General features: G+C 36.9%; 1 protein-coding gene across 3 annotated transcripts in view; it reads right to left on the reverse strand.

The window, feature by feature from the left end:
• The window catches only part of PARPBP (PARP1 binding protein), a 51,505-nt gene that overhangs the window by 22,387 nt on the left and 10,199 nt on the right, over positions 1–18,919 (reverse strand). For 2 of the 3 annotated variants that reach the window (XM_069807461.1, XM_069807459.1), the window contains exon 7: positions 3,853–4,036. In XM_069807461.1, the coding sequence (XP_069663562.1) occupies positions 3,853–4,036 (184 nt within the window). Of the gene's footprint in view, positions 1–3,852; positions 4,037–17,749; positions 18,152–18,919 lie in introns of those variants that run through there. The other variant, XM_069807462.1, reaches the window with a different exon arrangement.

An 18,919-nucleotide genomic window follows, 5' to 3' on the forward strand; every position in this document is an offset into this window, starting at 1 on the left:
GTCACTCAAGCAGGCTTCAACACAAAGTAGTGCTTCCTGCTGCATAAAGTAATAACTTTTCCTGGAGCTCTAGATTCTTATAAAACAGGTATTTGGAGGAAAACTGAGCAATGATGGAAGAAAACTGCCACTGCCAGGAGAAAAGCAAATATTTTTCTAACAAAGTAACTCCTTTCAGGTACATTTTATGAGGAAGTAGCCTTCCCAGGAGCTAGTGGAGGCATCATTTTCAGCTCTATAGTTAAGATCAGAATTTAAATTTGCACTCAAAGAAGTAATTCAATCTCTTACATATGAAAAAAACATAACATCCTATCAGAAACAGAGCTTATTCTGAATATGGAACAATTTTTCTGAAAAATTATAGCATCAGGGTTTGGGAGTTTCTTTATAAAGTAAAAAACAAAACACAATTAAAAAAAAACAAAAAACAAAACAAACAAGCTATATGTGAAACTCAGCACAGAGCATTAATCTTTGCTGTCCTGAGATCTTAATGGAATAATACAGATGCTCTAATTTTTTATACAGCTCAAGTTCATTTGGAAAACTTATGAGGTTTTTTTGTACTGTTTGTTTTGGTTTTTAATTAGTAATGGTAACCTACCACTCTATATGCTTAGCAAAATGTTCTTCCACACCAAGCTCCACTAAAATAAGCAATTTTATATCAGTCCCTTTCCCACCGCTGAACTCTGTGAATCACATATTTAAGAATTATCATTAAAATATACATTCATCACACAATCTTCACAAACTTAATTTACATCAGCAAGAGAATTCCCCACACCAAAATCAAAATAGCATCTTCACAACACCAACAAAGGCAGACAATTTACAGACACTCCACCCCTCGTCCCTTCACCACAATTACAAACCCCAAAATTCCCCACACTTATTCAGCTCTCTAGTGATGTTCAGTCCATATTTTGCTCCTTACCTCTCCCAATTACTGTCCTTAGCTCTAATTCATCAGGCCCCACATCAGGTACCACAAAGGACTGTGGTGGGTTGACCTTGGCTAGCCACCAGGTGCCCACCAAGCCGCTCTATCACTTCCCCTCCTCAACAGGGCAGGGAGAGAAAATATGATGAAAAGCTCATGGGGTCAAGAGGAGGACAGGGAGTTCACTTACCAATTGCCATCATCAGACTTGACTTAAGGAAATTAATGTAATTCATTCCCAACTAATCAGAATAGGACCCCTCCCTTCTTCCCAAACTCGGCTTCACTCCCAACTCTTCTACCTCTTTCCACCAAGTGGCACAGGGGGATGGGGAATGAGGGTTGCAGTCAGTTCCTAACACTTCAACTCTGCTGCTCCTTCTACCTCAACTTCTTCTGCTCCTGTGTGGGGTGCTTCCCATGGGATACAGTCATTCATGAGCTTCTCCATTGCAGCTCCTTCCCACAGGCTGTAGTTCTTCAACAAGTGCTCTAGCATGGGTCCTTTCCACAGCGTGCAGTCCTTCAGGAACAGACTGCTCCAGCATGGGTCCCCCATGAGGTCATAGGTCATGCCAGAAAATCTTCTGCGTGGGCTCCTCTCCATGGGCTACAGTTTCTGCCAGGAACCTGCTCCAGTGTGGGCTCTCCACAGTGTCACAGCTTCCTTCAGGGCACATCCACCTGCTCCAGCATGGGATCCTCCACAGGCATGGTGGATATCTGCTCCACTGTGGATCTCTGTGGGCTGCAGAGGGACAACCTGCCTCACCATGGTCTTCCCCACAAGCTGCAGGGGAATCTCTGCTCTGGTGTCTGGAGCATCTCCTCCTCCTCCTTCTTCACAGAGCTTGCAGTCTGCGGGGTTGTTTCTCTCACGTATTCTCACTCGTCTCTCCCAACTGCTGTTGCACAGCATTTTTTACCGTTTCTTAAATGTTATCGCAGAGGCACTATGACCATCGCCGATTGTCTCAGCTTTGGCCAGCGGTGGATCCATCTTGAAGCGAGCTGGAACTGGCCCTGTCCGACGTGGGACCAGCTTCTGGACTTTTCACAGAAGCCACTCCTGCAGCCCTCCCCACTACCAAAACCTTGCCATGTAAACCCAATACAGCACTAGATTTGTCAAGCCAAGTGGCACATCAGTCACATCCAGACCACAGTCATCTCTGGTGGCTCTCAGTTACATCCATACTGTGGTGACTATGGATGTACCACAGTGAAAAGGATTAGCTTAAAGGACAACATCCTCTCCTACATACTCAAGTTTCCTCACTGAGAACTATAGTAGAATCTGCCCATCCACAACTAGATGGGATGTTCCAGCAATCAATTAACTTAAACTCAAGAATCGGTAAAAATTTCAACATAGAACCACAGACTCACAGTAATATAATTAAGTTCATAACCTGGCCTCAGGTTCCCATTTTGAGAAAAATACTAATCCCATTGAAAGCACTGTGAAGTTAAGTATTTAACCACATTTCCTAACAACATCAGGATACAACCACCTTTGTTATCTACTGCCTCAACAAGGATACTGGTAAACATTTCTACAGAGTCATTAGACTATGAACTTGACCTATAGAGAATAATAAGAAACACAAACCATCTTGGAAAAGCAATTTTTTGGTTAATTCTCTGAAAAATGAAGTTTTACTAAAATAGTTTTACCTGGCTTATAATGATTTAAATATTTTTTTAAAAAATTTATTAGTAATACAAGTAGCTAAATAAAGACAGAACTGATAACAGTGATCAATTTTTCAGATGGGGAAGAGAAAGAAATAGAAGGATATAAAAGGGAAGCAGAGAAATACAGTGATGAAAGGTTCAGGGAAAATAGAAAAATGAGGATGAAATACATACTCCAACTGCTCAGTGGAAACACATTTAAACCAGTTTAAATAGCCACTAGGGTCTGGCTGGTTTAACCTCTCAGAAAAGAAAAAGCATATTTGAAGCCTGATTAAAATTTGTTTAAAATCTTATGTTACCATAGGGTAATTCCAGTGATTTCACAAAACAAAGCATTCTAACAATGTACACACATTCAAAGTGTCTATAAGTTTTAAAGAGTTTCCTAGACAAAAACACATGACATTAGATATTTTATATATCAACAAATAAAATAATTAAAGCTGGTTAATGTTTTCATCACTATAAAGTTCATAATAAAACCTGAGTAGATTCAAAGTACAGAAACCACAAATAAAAAGCCTGTACTCTGCTCTCCACACCTGACTTAAAGAACTTTAAATATCCTGATTCCTTCCATGAAAATAAAATAATTAATAGTTTCCTTAGTGTGTTGAAATACTGAAAGAACAAAACTTACAAGTTGATTGTTTGGGGTTTTATGTTTATTCTCCTTCCACTCCCCATTTCACCATGTTTTGGACTTCCTTCATATTTAACCTTACTTTGAATGCCTTACCCTTTGAAACACTTGATGCTGAGCTAATTAAAACCTGTGTATTTTAATCAAAATTACTGATACATGTTCTCAAATCTTAATTCCACTTTCAGGAGGGTTTTTTTGTTTGGAAATTTGTTATAGCTCTACTGCCTTGAAATTAGTGGTAAACCTGACAGTTATAAGTATCTACATCAATAACTGCATGAACAAATTAAGTTTGGAGAGTATTTTATTCACAATTTTGAGGTGAGAAGTTTAGTTTAAGTAAATCAGCTTTTTGAAATCCACACTGTAATCCTGAAGCATAAGTCTTTCAACAACTTTTAAACCACAGTGTAGAGGAAATGACACTGCTCTGTACTGTTAGGAAAAGATAATACTCTATATAAAGCCCTTTAAAAAATGAAAAAGAAACAAAACAGGCAAAAGACATTTGCTTTCTTGTAAAGCTAAATAGTAAAAAGAAGAAAAGAAGTCCCATTACCCGTGCTGGACTGACTCCAGTAGTGCTGGCAGTCAAGACTTCATGTTGTGAATCGATAATATTTTTAATCTTCAAATCCAAATCTTGTACAACTTCCTCTACTGCCTGACAGAAAGGATCCCCATTGCTTCGGCCTTTTATCAAATGCATCTTCACTGTTGACAGAATTCGCCCCCCTGCGATTCTGAAAATAGGCACAGGGTCATCTCCACATTAATCTTGGCAGCACTTGTATACCTATTAGCGTTGAACATAGCCAGTCTTCACAGTTAATCAAAACTCTTCAGAGAACAGCTTTGATCTTTTAAATCAAACAGCAGTGTAGAAGTATTGTCGAACATAATAGTTGGCTAAAAAAAAAAAATATCATAAGGAAAGGTAATGAATTCAGCATTTAGTAATACTCTGAGCTGCAACACAAAACTAACTTCTCCATAAAAGTTCAAAGATAAGTACTGTCTTTAAACCAATACTTACTGTTTTGCTCATAAGCTGCTAAGTGTAAACAAAATGTTTCACTAGAACATGCATTCCAATTTAACAGGCTATTAGATTTTTTTGAGTCTTTTGTGCTTCATGAAAGTGCTTCAAAATATCAATCTGCTTTCAATTTTATTTAAATAGATACTAAGTAGACTAGATGAACATCTCTGTTTGCCATAAAGGCATACACTATTAATCTCTTTTTTCATCAACTAGAAAAAATGCCTACAGAAAAGAACTTAGTAGCTTAATTATGAAATGTCCATGCAGCTTGACATTAAAGATATAAATAATTGAATCTGATTGATATAGGGGCTTTATTTCAACTCTTCTTACAGAAGGATAAGGCAGCATTTGTGAGTGCACCTAAACTATGTTTAGATTGTTAATTTTATTTTGTGGTCCTGTACCTTGAACCATCCACATTGCATGTATGATAGACTACTGTTGGGATCACTTTTGCATTAGAACTACCAGGTCTCTTGACTGATTAGCAGGTACAGTTGTACAGATGATGCTCCAAGAGGCAGTATTGAGAGAACTGCACCATGTCTTGCTCCCTCAGACTTGCAAGATCCACATATTCTATGAAAATGGAAACAGAACAGGCTGCCAAGTAGACTGCATTATCCGAGTATGTAAAAAAAAAAGAAAAAAATAATCAATTTTTGAAGAATCACAAGAAAACTCAAAGATCTTGTGTCCAAAAAATGGCTACAGGGACTGAGGCTCTTGTGACAGTGCACCTTCATTTACCCAGACCTGGTGAATGAGGAGAAGCAGTTATAATTCCAAGAATTCCACTGGCCATTTATAAGTGCATATTTCCACTCAAGGGTTGAAAGTGCTGCCCTGAACAACACTGTTCAAAATTAATAAAATAAAATAACTTAAAGTTTATAAAGATAGTGAGCATAGTCCTATCACAAGAATGCAAAATCCAAGTGCTAGGAGTGAATTGCTCATTTTGCAAGTGTAATGGTGTGGTGGCTATGGCAAAAGCCATATGGAAGTATGAAGGTAGGAATTGCTAGTCATGAAGCCCTACTGTGACCTATGACTATGAACCAGGTTAAGTGAATTAGCTAGGGGATCACAGATCTTATCTCAGAGATGATCAAAAGCTATATTGAGACAACAAATGTGTCTTGACTACTTTAATGAAGATTTAGTGAAAGACAGAATAAACCCTTTGGGTTAAAAGCTTAATAATTTTGTCCAGTACCTATATAAAACATTAAGCGAAAGACTGTATGTTTTACCATTGCTTGAGTTTGGGCAAATTAAAAAAAGCATTATAAGAACCACTCAGCTCCTACATCATATTGCATCTTTTCCCAAAAGCTTTTTGGAGTTGCAGGCTGCTTGGAAGCTTTATCATTAATTCTCCAGTCTTCTCAGAACATGGACCCACTATCCAGACCAACAAAGTAGATTATAATCAAGATTCCCCTCACCTCACCAAGTAATCATTTATCTTCTGTTTAACATCACATATACATAAGGACTTCATTATTTCCCCATGACATTTTGTCTTCAATTTCATTCTCTTTCTGCGTATTTTCCTCAATCTTTTTCAGAGTGTGGTAGTCTATATTTTATTTTTAGCTCTAATTTTTAGGGTTTTTTTCCCCCCCTCCCCTTTTACTTTTTCACATAGTTATTTTCACCTTTGAATACCAGCTGATAACACATGTAAGAATAAAGGAAGAAATAAAATCATAACAAGAGGCACAAAGGACCCATTCTTCAAAAAAACTGATTCCCAGGAAAAATAGGTAGAATTCTGTGTTCAGAAAATACCCTGAACTGAAATTAAAAATTGAGACAGCACTCAGGAGAAGCATCATAAACATTTTCTCTGTTCTTACAAGGCATGTATTTATTGCCAGTATTGGAGACAAGATCCTGTGCTTGGGGACACTTCTTTTGGAGTTGTACAATCACATTTCATATCCTTAAAGTAACATAGATTCTCTGCGGTAACAGTAGTGACTCAAAAAATTAAATGAAAACAAGCAAAAAACACCTCAGCCTTCCAGTCACCATGTTCCCGACAAAAAATTTCCAATGAAGCCAGATATGCTTGCGATGCTAAGTTCAATTATGAGACTGATTTTGTCAGACTTTTTTTTTAAAGTTTTATAAAACCAAAGTATAATGTCAGACAAAAGCAGCAAAAGCAACAGCAGTTGTGTTCATTCTGAATTCCTGCTCCAAGAATTTTTCCTTTGCAGTCAATCTGCTTCATGATCTATTGCAATCATCCATCTTCCCTTTCCAATTAACCTACAGTTTCTTTTTCCAGACTTTAAGAAACACTAGTCACTTTCCTGCAACATCTAACAATTGGATAGGATGGCCAACCCTAAAAAAGGGTAGCCTGTTAAATCCTGCCTTTAACAGGAGTATTACTGAAGTTTAACTTTTCTTTTTTCCTAAGAGTTAGGTTTATAATCCAAATCAAAGCAAAAATGCAGCATGTTGAGTGTAATCTAACATCAGCCTATCAAGCTCAGACACCAATAGTTTTGATTTAACTATACCATGGACTGCACAAAACAACTCCATATTTATTCACACACCCTGAACTCTTGAGCTGCTATTGGCACATATAGTAGAATTTTTAGATACATCTATGATGCTGCAAATCACAGCTCTGCCAAAAACCCAAAGCAATGGCAAAGGTTTTTTATTACTCCAGGCAACATAGCCAAGAGTGAGATGATGACTAATTTTTCAGCTTCCTCCATGCTCCTGCCTACCTACCCTAAAAGGATACCTTGCAAATTGAAAGAAAGGTATATTTTGTACATGTTAAATTCTGAAGATACATTTTAGAGTTCTAGTTAGGAGAACCTCCATCAAATGAAACTCCATGTGTCTACATTCATATAAAATATAAAATGAGTGGGCAGAGCTAGGTAAGAATAGGAATTGAGCCAGAGAAAAACTAGTTTATTTACATTGTTTCCTGTTAAAATACATAGAGGGAACTGGCCAGACACCTTACTGTTTTGACTTATTCTGGCTGAACAAGACTCCTGTAAATAACTTTGAAAACCTGAAGTTAACTTGAAACTTTGTTTTGGCTTTTTTCCAGGTCAAACCCAAATATTTCCACACAATTCTCAGCTTTAAACTTTTACAGATTAAAGATTATTCAATTCACATTAGATTTGCAGGCTCAGTTTAACAGAAAAACTTGTGCTTTGCAGAAATTGAGGCACAATGTATGCACTTAGCCAAAAGAAAAGTCACCATGTGAAGTGTCTCTGCACACAGGTTAAGAACTATCCAGATCTTAGAAAGGATAGTTAAAAAAAAAAAAAAAAAAAAAAAGATTAAAAGATGCTGGTGTACCTCTGCTCCAAAAACCACAATTCAGTCTAACCACAAGAGAATGAAAAGTTCAAGGGGAAAAAAAAGAAAAAAATCCAACTATACAGTGCAAGTTGTCAAGAGGTAAGAAGAGAGCACTGCTGAAGAAAAGTTGTCTCAAAGATGCATATAGGAACTGTAGCCAAGTCTCTTGATGCTTCTTGCCAAACTGCTTTATTTCCCTCAGCCCTATACTGAGAGTTTCCAAAATAATACCCTCAAATGAGAAAAGCATTGTACTAAATGAGTAGTATCAGTTCCATAAATACTGTGTTGAACCTAGAACTCCAAGACAAACCAGCAAGTGAAAGGATTAACTGAAGTTGTCTTTGAAAGCCAGGTTCAGTCCTTTCTGTCTACAGGTATCTTAAGCTTATCTACGTCGTTATAATTTTCACACATTTTACACACATATACATGTATGTATGCTGGAAGAAAAAGTATTATTATACATATAGCACTGGGCATCAGTTAATTAAAATAATCATGCCCTTAATTTAAATGTTATGCTCTGTATGTGACTCAATTACCTTGTAGCTTTTCACTGAGGAAAAAAAACCCTGTGATAAAAGTATTTTCTATGTTTAGTTTTTTGCCTCTATTACCCAATGCCAACTAAGGATATTTGCTATTAGAAGTAAAGTTCATTTAATCTCTTTTTCTCCCCATATTCCTTCTTTTCCAAGAAAGAGTTCCAGTCCCCCATCAGATACACACAGTACTAACTGGAGCAAAGAAAAGGAAAAGTTTATTCATACTTCAACCAGAATTTATATAAACAGGCCAAGACATAAAATGCTGATCTAATGTGTGTGGATTAGTACTGAAACAGTGTGCCATAGCTTATGCCATTTTACACCAGAATACAACAAAATAAGTTATGTTGTGAGGTTTGTTTTATTAGTCTTGAATATACTTATAAAATGTTGAATCTACCTTATTTGTGCTATTTCATGAATATTTCAAAGCTTACTACAGAAAGCCCTAACTGACAATGTCTAGCAGTTTCAAAAAGTACAGTCAAGTCAGTCTCAATAGGAGAGGCATCCTTTTAATCTCTGTAGATGCCATCTAGAGCACAAATGGAGATGGCTAGGGCTCTGTCTATGTTTGTAGAGTCCTTTCTGTGGTAAAAAAAGTAGCATCCTTTTCCCTGATAAGACAATTCACTGGATCAAAAACAACTTAAGAAACAACCATCTTTAAAATGAAACTATACATTAATTCAACAATAAATGTAATAGTTCCATTTAAAGCAATCAAGTTACCTGAGCAATTTCAGATGCACTATTAGGACTTCATTGTTAGTGAGGTTTAAAAAGATTAACTATAAAAGCATGAAGATAAAAGGAAAATGTGGTAAAAATGCAACTTGGGTTTTTGGGGGGTTGGTTGTTTGTGTTTTGGTTGGGTTTTGTGGGGTTTTTTTTGGGGGGGTGGTTTTTTGGGGGGAGGGTGGTTGGTTTTTTTGTTTGGTTTGGGTTGGTTTTGTTTTATTTGGTTTTTTTTACAAAAAAGACACCCTCTGCCAGATTGCTCTGATATTACTCTTTTATGGGTTTATATTACATAACAAATCAGTTGAACTTAAATGAACTTAAAATATCTGGCATTGTACTAGAAAAAAATGTCTATGAATGGAATAAGGTTGAAAACTGTTATCCACTTTGCAGTTCCTAACAGCTAGAAGGGCAGCAAAGTTTGTTTTGAATATGGAATTACATGGTCAAAGTTATCAGTCTTCAGATAATTATTACAGCAGCAAAAGATAAGAATTTTAGTTCTTCTTAATTCTGAAAGAGGAGCAAGAAACCTAAGTGAATTCAAGAATGAACTTGATAGACAAATGGCATTGCTTTGTTTAGTGTAAGGCAATAGAGAACTGGAGAGAGCTTGCCCCTTTCCAGTCAGCGTGCCTGCTAACAAGCTTTCTCTGATGTTTCATTCAGATCGTAGGCTGCTGGCATGAAATATTCTATGATAAAGTGCTTCAGTCTCACATCCATGGTCTTTTAAATCATACTGAAGGAGGACTCTTATTAAATCCAGTTAGCAGTAAACATCTGTCAGTTACAACTATGACAGATGTAAAATAGCAAATTTTTTTAAAAGCTAATAAATAATATCATCTTCTGTTCAGTCATGTGCAACAATATTTCTTTGTTCAAAAAGTATGAACTGAAAGAAATCTCAACTAGAAAACCCACTGTTAACTTTATCTATGATAGAAATAACCAAAGAAAATCCATCAGAGTAACTATAAATGCTAAACAATCCAACCCTTTAGAAACAACCACCTTCCACTGTCTGGCAGGGAATGTTCAGACACAAAAGCCTGGATCCAACAGTACAGTGGTGATCTTCTACTGAGTGGAGTCAAATGTGACCATCAGCATATCTGTCCATTATTCCATAGTAAGTCCATAGCAGAAGAGACCTAGAACCAAGCACCCCTTCCCTTCTTTGATGGCCTGCACTATTCTTCATTTGCTTCAGCAGCTGGAGAGGGTCCAACAAGCACTACTATCTTCCATTACACAGTCTCAATTTACATTCTTATTTCCTATCCACAAAAGCCAGGACTACTGGTCAGGTGGTGAGAAGAAAGCATGTGGTCACATGATTAAAGACTGTTAAAGCATGCATCTCAGGCGGGTGAACTAAGACTTCACTGGCAGCCTCTAAGTGTTTAGTTTTGCCGACAATGTTCAGTTAACTTTTTTTTTTACATTAACAAGTTCCCAAACATTTTAGATCAACTGACAGAAGGAATGGCTTACCATCTTCAGCATGAACCAGCACTAAAAGAGGACTAGACATTTCAGGTGAGATTCACCTCACCCATCTTATAGCTAGAGAAAAACATATATCTACATGAAAGATAAAGTGAATCACATGCTAAAAATGCCTTATTTGCATCAGTGCTTCTAAAGGGAGTTTAAAAAAAATAGTACAATGTAAAACTCTACTTGTTAACGAGGCATTGTATAAATCCTATCTTCTGTCACTGGTTGCTTCTACTAAAAATATTCTCAGATCTTGCGCCTGCTTGAACCCTTTTGGCCTTACATCATCTGTGCCCCAGTCCTATCTATTTCTATCTCATTTTCCTTATCAAACCGTCTTTTCTTATGTTAAGGTAATTAATTTATAAGAAACTAATTGCATGCCTTGTCTATTTTGTTCCTACTGAGATTAACACATAAACAAGCTCCTCTACTTACCTAAAATCTAAACAACATCCGCAAGAGCTCTTCTTACAGAACTGGGGCCTTAGTGTGCAAAGTTAATATGATGCAGAAGCACTTTTATTTTTCTGGAAATACATCTTTGCGGAAAAGACTAAAGTAGCATACAGAAAAAAAAAGAGTTGAGGATATGGACAATATTCAAAACCTGATAAAAAGCAGAACAGACTCCTGAAGCCTATTCCAAGAACAGAAAATAATATATCAAAATTCTATTATACTAAGGTCAACATTTTTATTCATTCAGCTTCTCCAACAGAGGTAAAAAATACATCACAAATATATAACTATCTAACTTATGTAGTGGGAACAAATGTCTTAAAACAGATTACAAACACCTAGAGATCATGGGGTGGGAGGGGATCACAGCTTTTTTCTTTGTTATGGATTTAGAGAGCTGATTTGGAGCTTGATAAGACCTGAACAGTTATGCAATTTTTTAATTTAAAACTATATGAAGAGAGTAGCAATCTAAGTCTAGAACTTCATCTACCTGGGTAGAAGAGCAGGACAAAATTTATCTAAGAAACAATACAAAATACAAATGCTTTTAACAGAGCAGTAACTGTGCCTTTAAAGTAAAACAAATATTTTTTCTAATTATGTTATATGCATAAAGTTTTTTAAAAATCAGTAGTTCATGTTAATTTAGATATCAAAATTTCAACAATAAAATTGTATCAGTGAACTCATCTAGATTTTAAATGTATCTATAAAAGAAAAAGTAATTGTATCAAAACACTCATAGTACTAAAAAAATTCCACCTCAAACAACAGATGAATGCATTATTACTCTAATTTTTTAAATTATACAGAAATATTAGGTGAAGACCCTACCTTGGACCCTTTGGAGTTTGCATTTTATTAGACCCACAGTAAAAGCACAGCAAAAAAGAATCCTGTTGCTAAGTATTTTTCCATGTCGCTGCTGCCGCTTTTGCTGTATTGCCAAAAATTTCTATCTTTTAGCTTGGTGGAAGAAACCACACTGACTCTTCCTCAGGAAGTGCCACCATCTAAAAGATCTGTTATCTTCCCAAGAACTTACTGAAAACAAAAAAAAAGTTGGTGTTCTGTGAGTGTCTGCTCTCACCAAGATTAATTTTGGATAGTCATACCAAGCAACGCTCCTCAAGTCCAGTGACAAAGCTAATATAAAAGTAAACAACTACTCTTGTCAGAGTAAGATTCTTGATGAGCAGCCATGCATGTTCCATGCTACGGTTCCATTGTTCCACCATAACATATCCAACTTAATAGTTCCCTCTAGACATAATCACTTTCGTGCAATTTACTGAAAGTTACCAGGATTGGAATTATGGGCAGGGAGCTGCCAGACTGCTTCTCAAATCTGGATTAGAGAGAGGCCATGGAAACAGATGAACTAGTAGTTTGATATCTGTATGATGGCATAAGGGTAAGATTTTTCAATCCAGCACTGATATAAAAGTGCCACAGAAACACAGCCTCCGTGTCTTTTTTAATTAAGGGACTATACTTGAATTTCAATATCTAGGACATAATGCTCCGTGTATTCTCCAGCACCAGCCTAAATTAGAGAGTTAAGGAATGGGAAAGTAAATTACCAAATCACAATTTAATTAAATGCAGTACTGTACAATTGGGACACTTAAGATACCACATTTGAACTGCGATGTCTCAAGTCAGAGTTACCCTCAAAAGATCAGCTTTTTCAACTAAAGTTTTCTATTTTCTGGCAAATCCAATTTAAACCACAATTAAGTTTATTTTAAAAATTTTTTACTTCTAAATATATTTTAAAACATTCTCAACATTAAATTTAAATGAAGACAATCAGATTAGAGTATATCAGTATTTCCATTAGAAAGTTAAATGTTTATGTAAAGCAGATAATTTACTTCAAAATTCTGTTAAAGTACCTTAGTCTTTGAAGTGGCAAGCATTTTCAGGGAAAATTTTTTAAGAGTCTGGTTTAAACATAATTTTTTTTCTTATTAAATAATTATTTTCTTACATAAGCCTTTCTGATATTTTTCTATTTCTTCAAAATGCAAGAGCATCCTTAATTAAGTCACAAGCACAATGTTTGTTAACATGTTAGAATGGTAATATAGGCTTAATTTGGGTCATTCTATATAATCAGTAACTTTCACTGTAAATATTTAAACATCAAAATATTCTTCATTTCAATGATGCTATTAGTTTAGAAACTAAGGTTAGAGTGTCTAAGTTCCCAGTATTTTACTGAGAAACAGCGCATTGCAAATACTCTAAAACAGTGTAAATAGATTTATCCAATAAAACACAATAAAACCAGTTAGAAGGAATAAGCTCCTCATGGTTACAGAGCTACAACTTCATTGGAATAACCAAGACATGGTGGGACAGCCTGACAGCTGGAGTGCTGCAAAGGATGAATACAACAAGCTCTTCAGGAAAGACAAGTTTGGGGATTGCCCTCTGTATGCAGGAGCAGCTCAGAGGTATGGAGGAGCTCTTCTACTGGACAGACAAGAAGGTCATTGAGAGCTTGTGAATCAGGTTCAGAGTTTGCTATAGTCAACCCAATACATGTGAGGAAACAGGCAAAGTATTCTTAAAGCAAGTCTCAGCAGGCTCTGTATCAGACCCTGGTTCTTACAGGGCACTGCCCCAACATCTGCTGGAAGAGCATCACAACAGGATGCAAGCAGTCAAGATATCTAGAGGGTGTCAGGGATACTGGATGGGTGACACACAGGGTTACACACAGCTGGGTCTGCTATTCACTAACAAAGAAGAACTGGTCAGGGATGTGGAGGAAAAAAAAAAAAAAGAATCAGTGGCAGCCTTGGCTGTAGCAATCATGCAGTACTGGAGTTCAAGATCCTAGGGGAGAGAGGAAAGCAAGTAGTATAGACCATGACTTTAGGAGAGCAGATTTCAGCTTATTCGGTGAACTGGTACATGGAATCCCATGTGAGATAATTCTAAAAGGCAAAGGAGCTCAGGAAAGCTGACACTTTATTAATGACAGCATATTACAAGCACAAGAACAGTCCATCACAATATTCAGAAAAACATGTAGAAATATCAGTAGACCAGCTTGGCTAAACAGTGAACTGATGACAGAGCTTCAATGCAAAAAGGCTTTACACAGGATGATGAAGAAGGGACAGGTTATGAACAAATAATCTAGAAACAGGGGAGGTCCCTGACAAATGGAGAAACACAAGTGTTTGCAAAAAAGACCAGAAGGGTAGTTTGGGGAACACAGGCTCAGCTGCCTCACTTTGTTACCTGAGAAAATAATGTAAAATGTCCTCTGAGAAAACATTTATGGGCATGCAAAGGATTAGGTGCAGGCTGATAATGGTAAGCATAGATTTATCAAGTGTAAATTATGCCTGACCAATCTGCTTGCTTCCTATAGTAGACTGGCTCTGCAGACCAGGGGAGAATGGTGGATGCCACTTACCTTGATTTTAGCAAAGCTTTCAACACTGTCAGAAAATACTCTCAACATGGAAGTTTGGATGTTACAGTCTGGATGGACAGACAACTAGATGTGTTAAAAACTAGTTGGATGATCCAACTTAGAAAGTAGTAAACATGTACTGTATCTGGAGGCCAGTAACAAATGGAGTACCATAGGGGACTATCCTGGAACCTGTTTTTTTTCTTTTAAATGTCTGGTGGTGACTCACTGATAAAAATACATGCTCATCAAGCTTGCAGATGACACCAAATTGGATGGAATGGTCAATATGCTTGAGGGCAGAGCTGCCATGCAGAGATACCTAAATAGATGGGAGTAATGGGCTGACAGGAACCATATGAAATTCAACAGGACATGCAAAGTCTTGGAAAAGGATAACCCCTTGCAATGATACACGCTAGGGAGCAGCTCTATGTAAAAGGACCTGGGAGTCTTGATGCGTGTTCAGCAAGCTAACCATGAGCCAGGAGCGTGCCTTGGCAGCAAAGGCGGCCAACAGTATCCTTGGCTGCATCAACGGTAGCATAGCCAGTAGTCTGAGGAATGTGATTATCCCTCTCTAATCAGCACTAGTTGGACCAAATTTAGAATACTGTGTCCAGTTTTGGGCCCCCCAGTCCACAAAAAACATTGATAAACTGGAGCAAGTTCAGCAGAGGGCTGCCAAGCTGGTTAGGGAGACATGCCCTGTGAGAAGCAGCTAAGGGAACAGCAAGCTTCAGGGGGATCTAACAGCTTTCCAATACCTACAAGAAGGTAACCAAGAAGATGGAGCCAGGCTCCTCATGTTGGCAGTCAGTGGAAGAAAAAGAGACAACAGGCATAAATTGAAACAAGAGAGGTCCCAACCTGACATAAGGAAAAAAACTTTTCACCATGAGGACACTCAAGCAGTGGAACTGGTTGCCAAGAGAGACTGAAAACCTCCAGGAATGGAGACTGCACAAAGCTTGACTGCATAAAGCCCTGATTAACCTAGGCTGACCCCATAATTGACCCTGCTTTGAGCACGATGTTGGACCAAAAACTTCCTGATGCTCCTTCGAGCCTGAATCGTTCTATGATCCTACATTTAAGGAGTCCTATAGACAATGTTTTGCACATGCTTGCACAACCCTCCAGCAACTTTAGAACACAAAACTCCAGGGCTGTGTGAATGCTATCCAATTAACTCAAACATTCAGCACAAGACCAGATGAAGTCTCATGTGCTTTCTCTCCCAAAATACTACTGCATGTCCAGATGCAATCACAGCTTCACAAAGACAACACATAAGAAATAGCATTTTCCCTGTCAAGGGAAAGCTCAATGCACTAATCCACGTGCATGATCAAGTCAAGCTGTATAACTTCTACAACTGACTGCAGAAGACTGCTCACGGACGTGAAATGAAGACCCACTCCAAAGCATCACACTCACTCAAATGTATTGAATGAAACAATACAGCTAACTTTAAACAGCTACTAAAGTGAGCTGTGCAATAGTGGCACCTAGTGGTCAGTGCTTACAGCGAAGTCAGGGCCCAATTCAAGACAAAAATTTACTGCCCATCTACCAACTTTGCTACTCTACAAAATCAGTTGAGGCTTTTGAATTGTGTATATATATATGTATATACACACACACGCATCTCTATATGAGCCAACAAGTGCAGTAACCAATAAGACAAATGCCATTCCATCATTCAGTTTTAAGTCACGCACATTAGTTGCTGGCTGGGGTTAAACCACGACACACATTTTATGAACTTGAAAAAAGTCATTCCAGAAATAGAATAAGTTCTTTCCAGATGCAAGAAGCATTATTGTTTGGCCTAAAAGAGAAACATGTCCAGAATGATTGATTAGTACTGCACCTTTTCATTTATACCAACAGAAAAGAGTTTCCAGATCCTCAGGTGTATAATAATCATCCACTTCACTGACAAATACAACATTGATATGTTTCTTGTCAAGAAACAGGCACAAAAAGTAGAACATGCAAGCTCTCTATTTACTGCATAAACACTGTCCAAGAATCGGTAAATAGTTTTAGTGTTACAAGTTTTACAGCATCCCCAAACTTTAAGGAATGTTCATGCTACTGATTCGTGAAAGATTAATGATTTCTTCTAATCTTAGGCATCTGGAGAACAAGGAGAGGCAAAATTGAACCATTTCAAAATTCCAGAGATTTGTAAGAATGTAGGTTCCGCTCAGTGAACACACCTTGAAACTACCTAAGTTCATTATATCTTTCCATTTCTCCTGCTATCAGGTCTGCTTGCACTTCGTGCCATATTTGAATCAAATCATCATAGTTTCATTAAATTTCCACTCTGACAGTTTTCCCTTCCCTTATTTATCTACTACTCACTTTCTTAGCCTAATGACTTGAGGATGAGAAACACATTTTTGTTATTCTCCATAGGTTGGCAGGTGCTTGGTTGCACCATATGTCCTGTTATGTTCAAAACATTATTAAGCACACCTCATCACCGTCCAACATCTTCAATTTGGTTTCTAGGTTTCCAAAGCAAAGGAACTTAACTCAGGCAGATGAAGAAAGCCTCTTTTCAACGTGTTCCACAATGTACCAAGCATTTATTTGGCTACTTTGTATTTTATTCAAGTTCAAGTTTCATAAGATGTCCACTGTAACAAGATGAAACTGAAATAACAGACTTCTAATCATTAAGTAAACAACCAAAAATACTGCATTTTTCTTGTGGCATAGCAAATACCAAGACCTGTTTTTTGCAACTTGGCTGATCTCTGCATCGGAGAAACAGCAATACTACAGACAGGTTGTCGTTTGCTTAGATTTCCCAGCAGGCTTCTAGAGATTAAACAATGGGATCTTTTGCTGCATTGTTGCTTTTCTCCCTCTGCTCTTCAGAATGCAGTAGTAAAAGAACTAGAGAAATTTCTTGTGTAAAACTGCATATTCTGGAATTCATAACTGTCACATCACAGGCAGGGCATACAGACAGTCCTCGCTCATATGGCTTACCAAACACTTCAGAGAAATACTTTTTTGTTCATCAATGTTGTGACTTTTACAGTTTCTAAGCTATATACCAGTCCTATAATATTTGAGAACTTCAGCATACTAATGAAGATTCTTTCAAAGACAGCCAACTGATTGGTATATTTCTATAAGCACTGAGCTACTATATAGATACATACATAGAAATAGCAGTATTTTACATCGTGAGGTTATAAAGCCTATATAGAATACAAGAGATACTAGAAACACCACTGTGCAACTACCTTCCATTCTTGGTCAGTGATACAACCAATAACACCTACATGTATACATGCAAACTAATGAACACACCAGCATCTGATGTTAATGAGATATATATCCCAGAATAAATGGGACAGCAGATACAGCAGAGGAAGCAACAGAATAAATAGCTGAACGCTGAAAAGAATTTCCAAGCTCTAGAGAATTCTCCAAATTAGAAACTGATAATTCCCAGCAACTATTCCACTCTGATTTTTCTCACATGCCTTAAACAGAAGGGTAATTAACAAGACATAGCATTTTATGTTACACTTTGCTGAACTGTATATACCTAAAAAAGTGGTCTTTCCACCCTGAAAAGTAAGTTCATGCACATAAGTGTCTTTCCATTTCTCATTTTTATCAACGTACAGTGCCAGATGATTTAAATAAATCTAAAAGGATACATTAGATGTTGAATCAAAAGTTTTCTTTAATCACCAGCACAGACAGCATGTCTCTGGCATCCAGGATGTTGAAATGAAAACAAAGAAACACAATTTAAAAGTAAAACAAAAACTGCAAAACAACTTCAGAAATACCTCCCATTTCCAGCCTCAATGCAATCTGAACAGTAATTTAAATAATGCTTATGGCTTGCTTATAACATTTTGTTTTCAGCTGTGCAGATTAGACTCAATTCAGTCTAAAAAAAAGATTCTTTAGTATGAAGGACAGCTGATTTGCTAAATTTTTTTATAGAAAAATTACTGATTATAAATGAAAAAAAATACTAACTTCTATAATGCTTAAGAAAATTGCTCTTCTCTCTGTACTAATGCCAGCACTTACCAATTCAAATTCCTGTGTTACACTTACACTTCTCTAATTAATGTCACATTTATAAGCCTGCCCAAAAGACTAACTTCAGGTCTTGAAAAACATTTAAAATCACCAGACCCTTCCTAAGAAATAATTCTTATGCTTCACTTATGAGGTTAAAAAGAAAAGAAAGGCTAAATAACTGATGTCACCATTTGTCAGCAGCAATAAAGACTCCTTTATATAAAGGTATATAAAACAAAATGACAAAAAGAAAGTAATTAACAAGCAAGAAGTAAAGCACATTAGTTTAGGTACTTACCAGACCCACAAGATTGAAATCTTTGGAAGTTCATTTACAACTAGGGAACTAACCAAACAGCCATACATCCACTGATTTCATAAAAATGTAATACAAAGAGTAACCTTAAAAATCTATAAGCTTGCCCCAATTGTTTTTCAAATT

Source organism: Haliaeetus albicilla, chromosome 19, assembly GCF_947461875.1.
Source record: "Haliaeetus albicilla chromosome 19, bHalAlb1.1, whole genome shotgun sequence".
NCBI lineage: Eukaryota > Metazoa > Chordata > Aves > Accipitriformes > Accipitridae > Haliaeetus > Haliaeetus albicilla.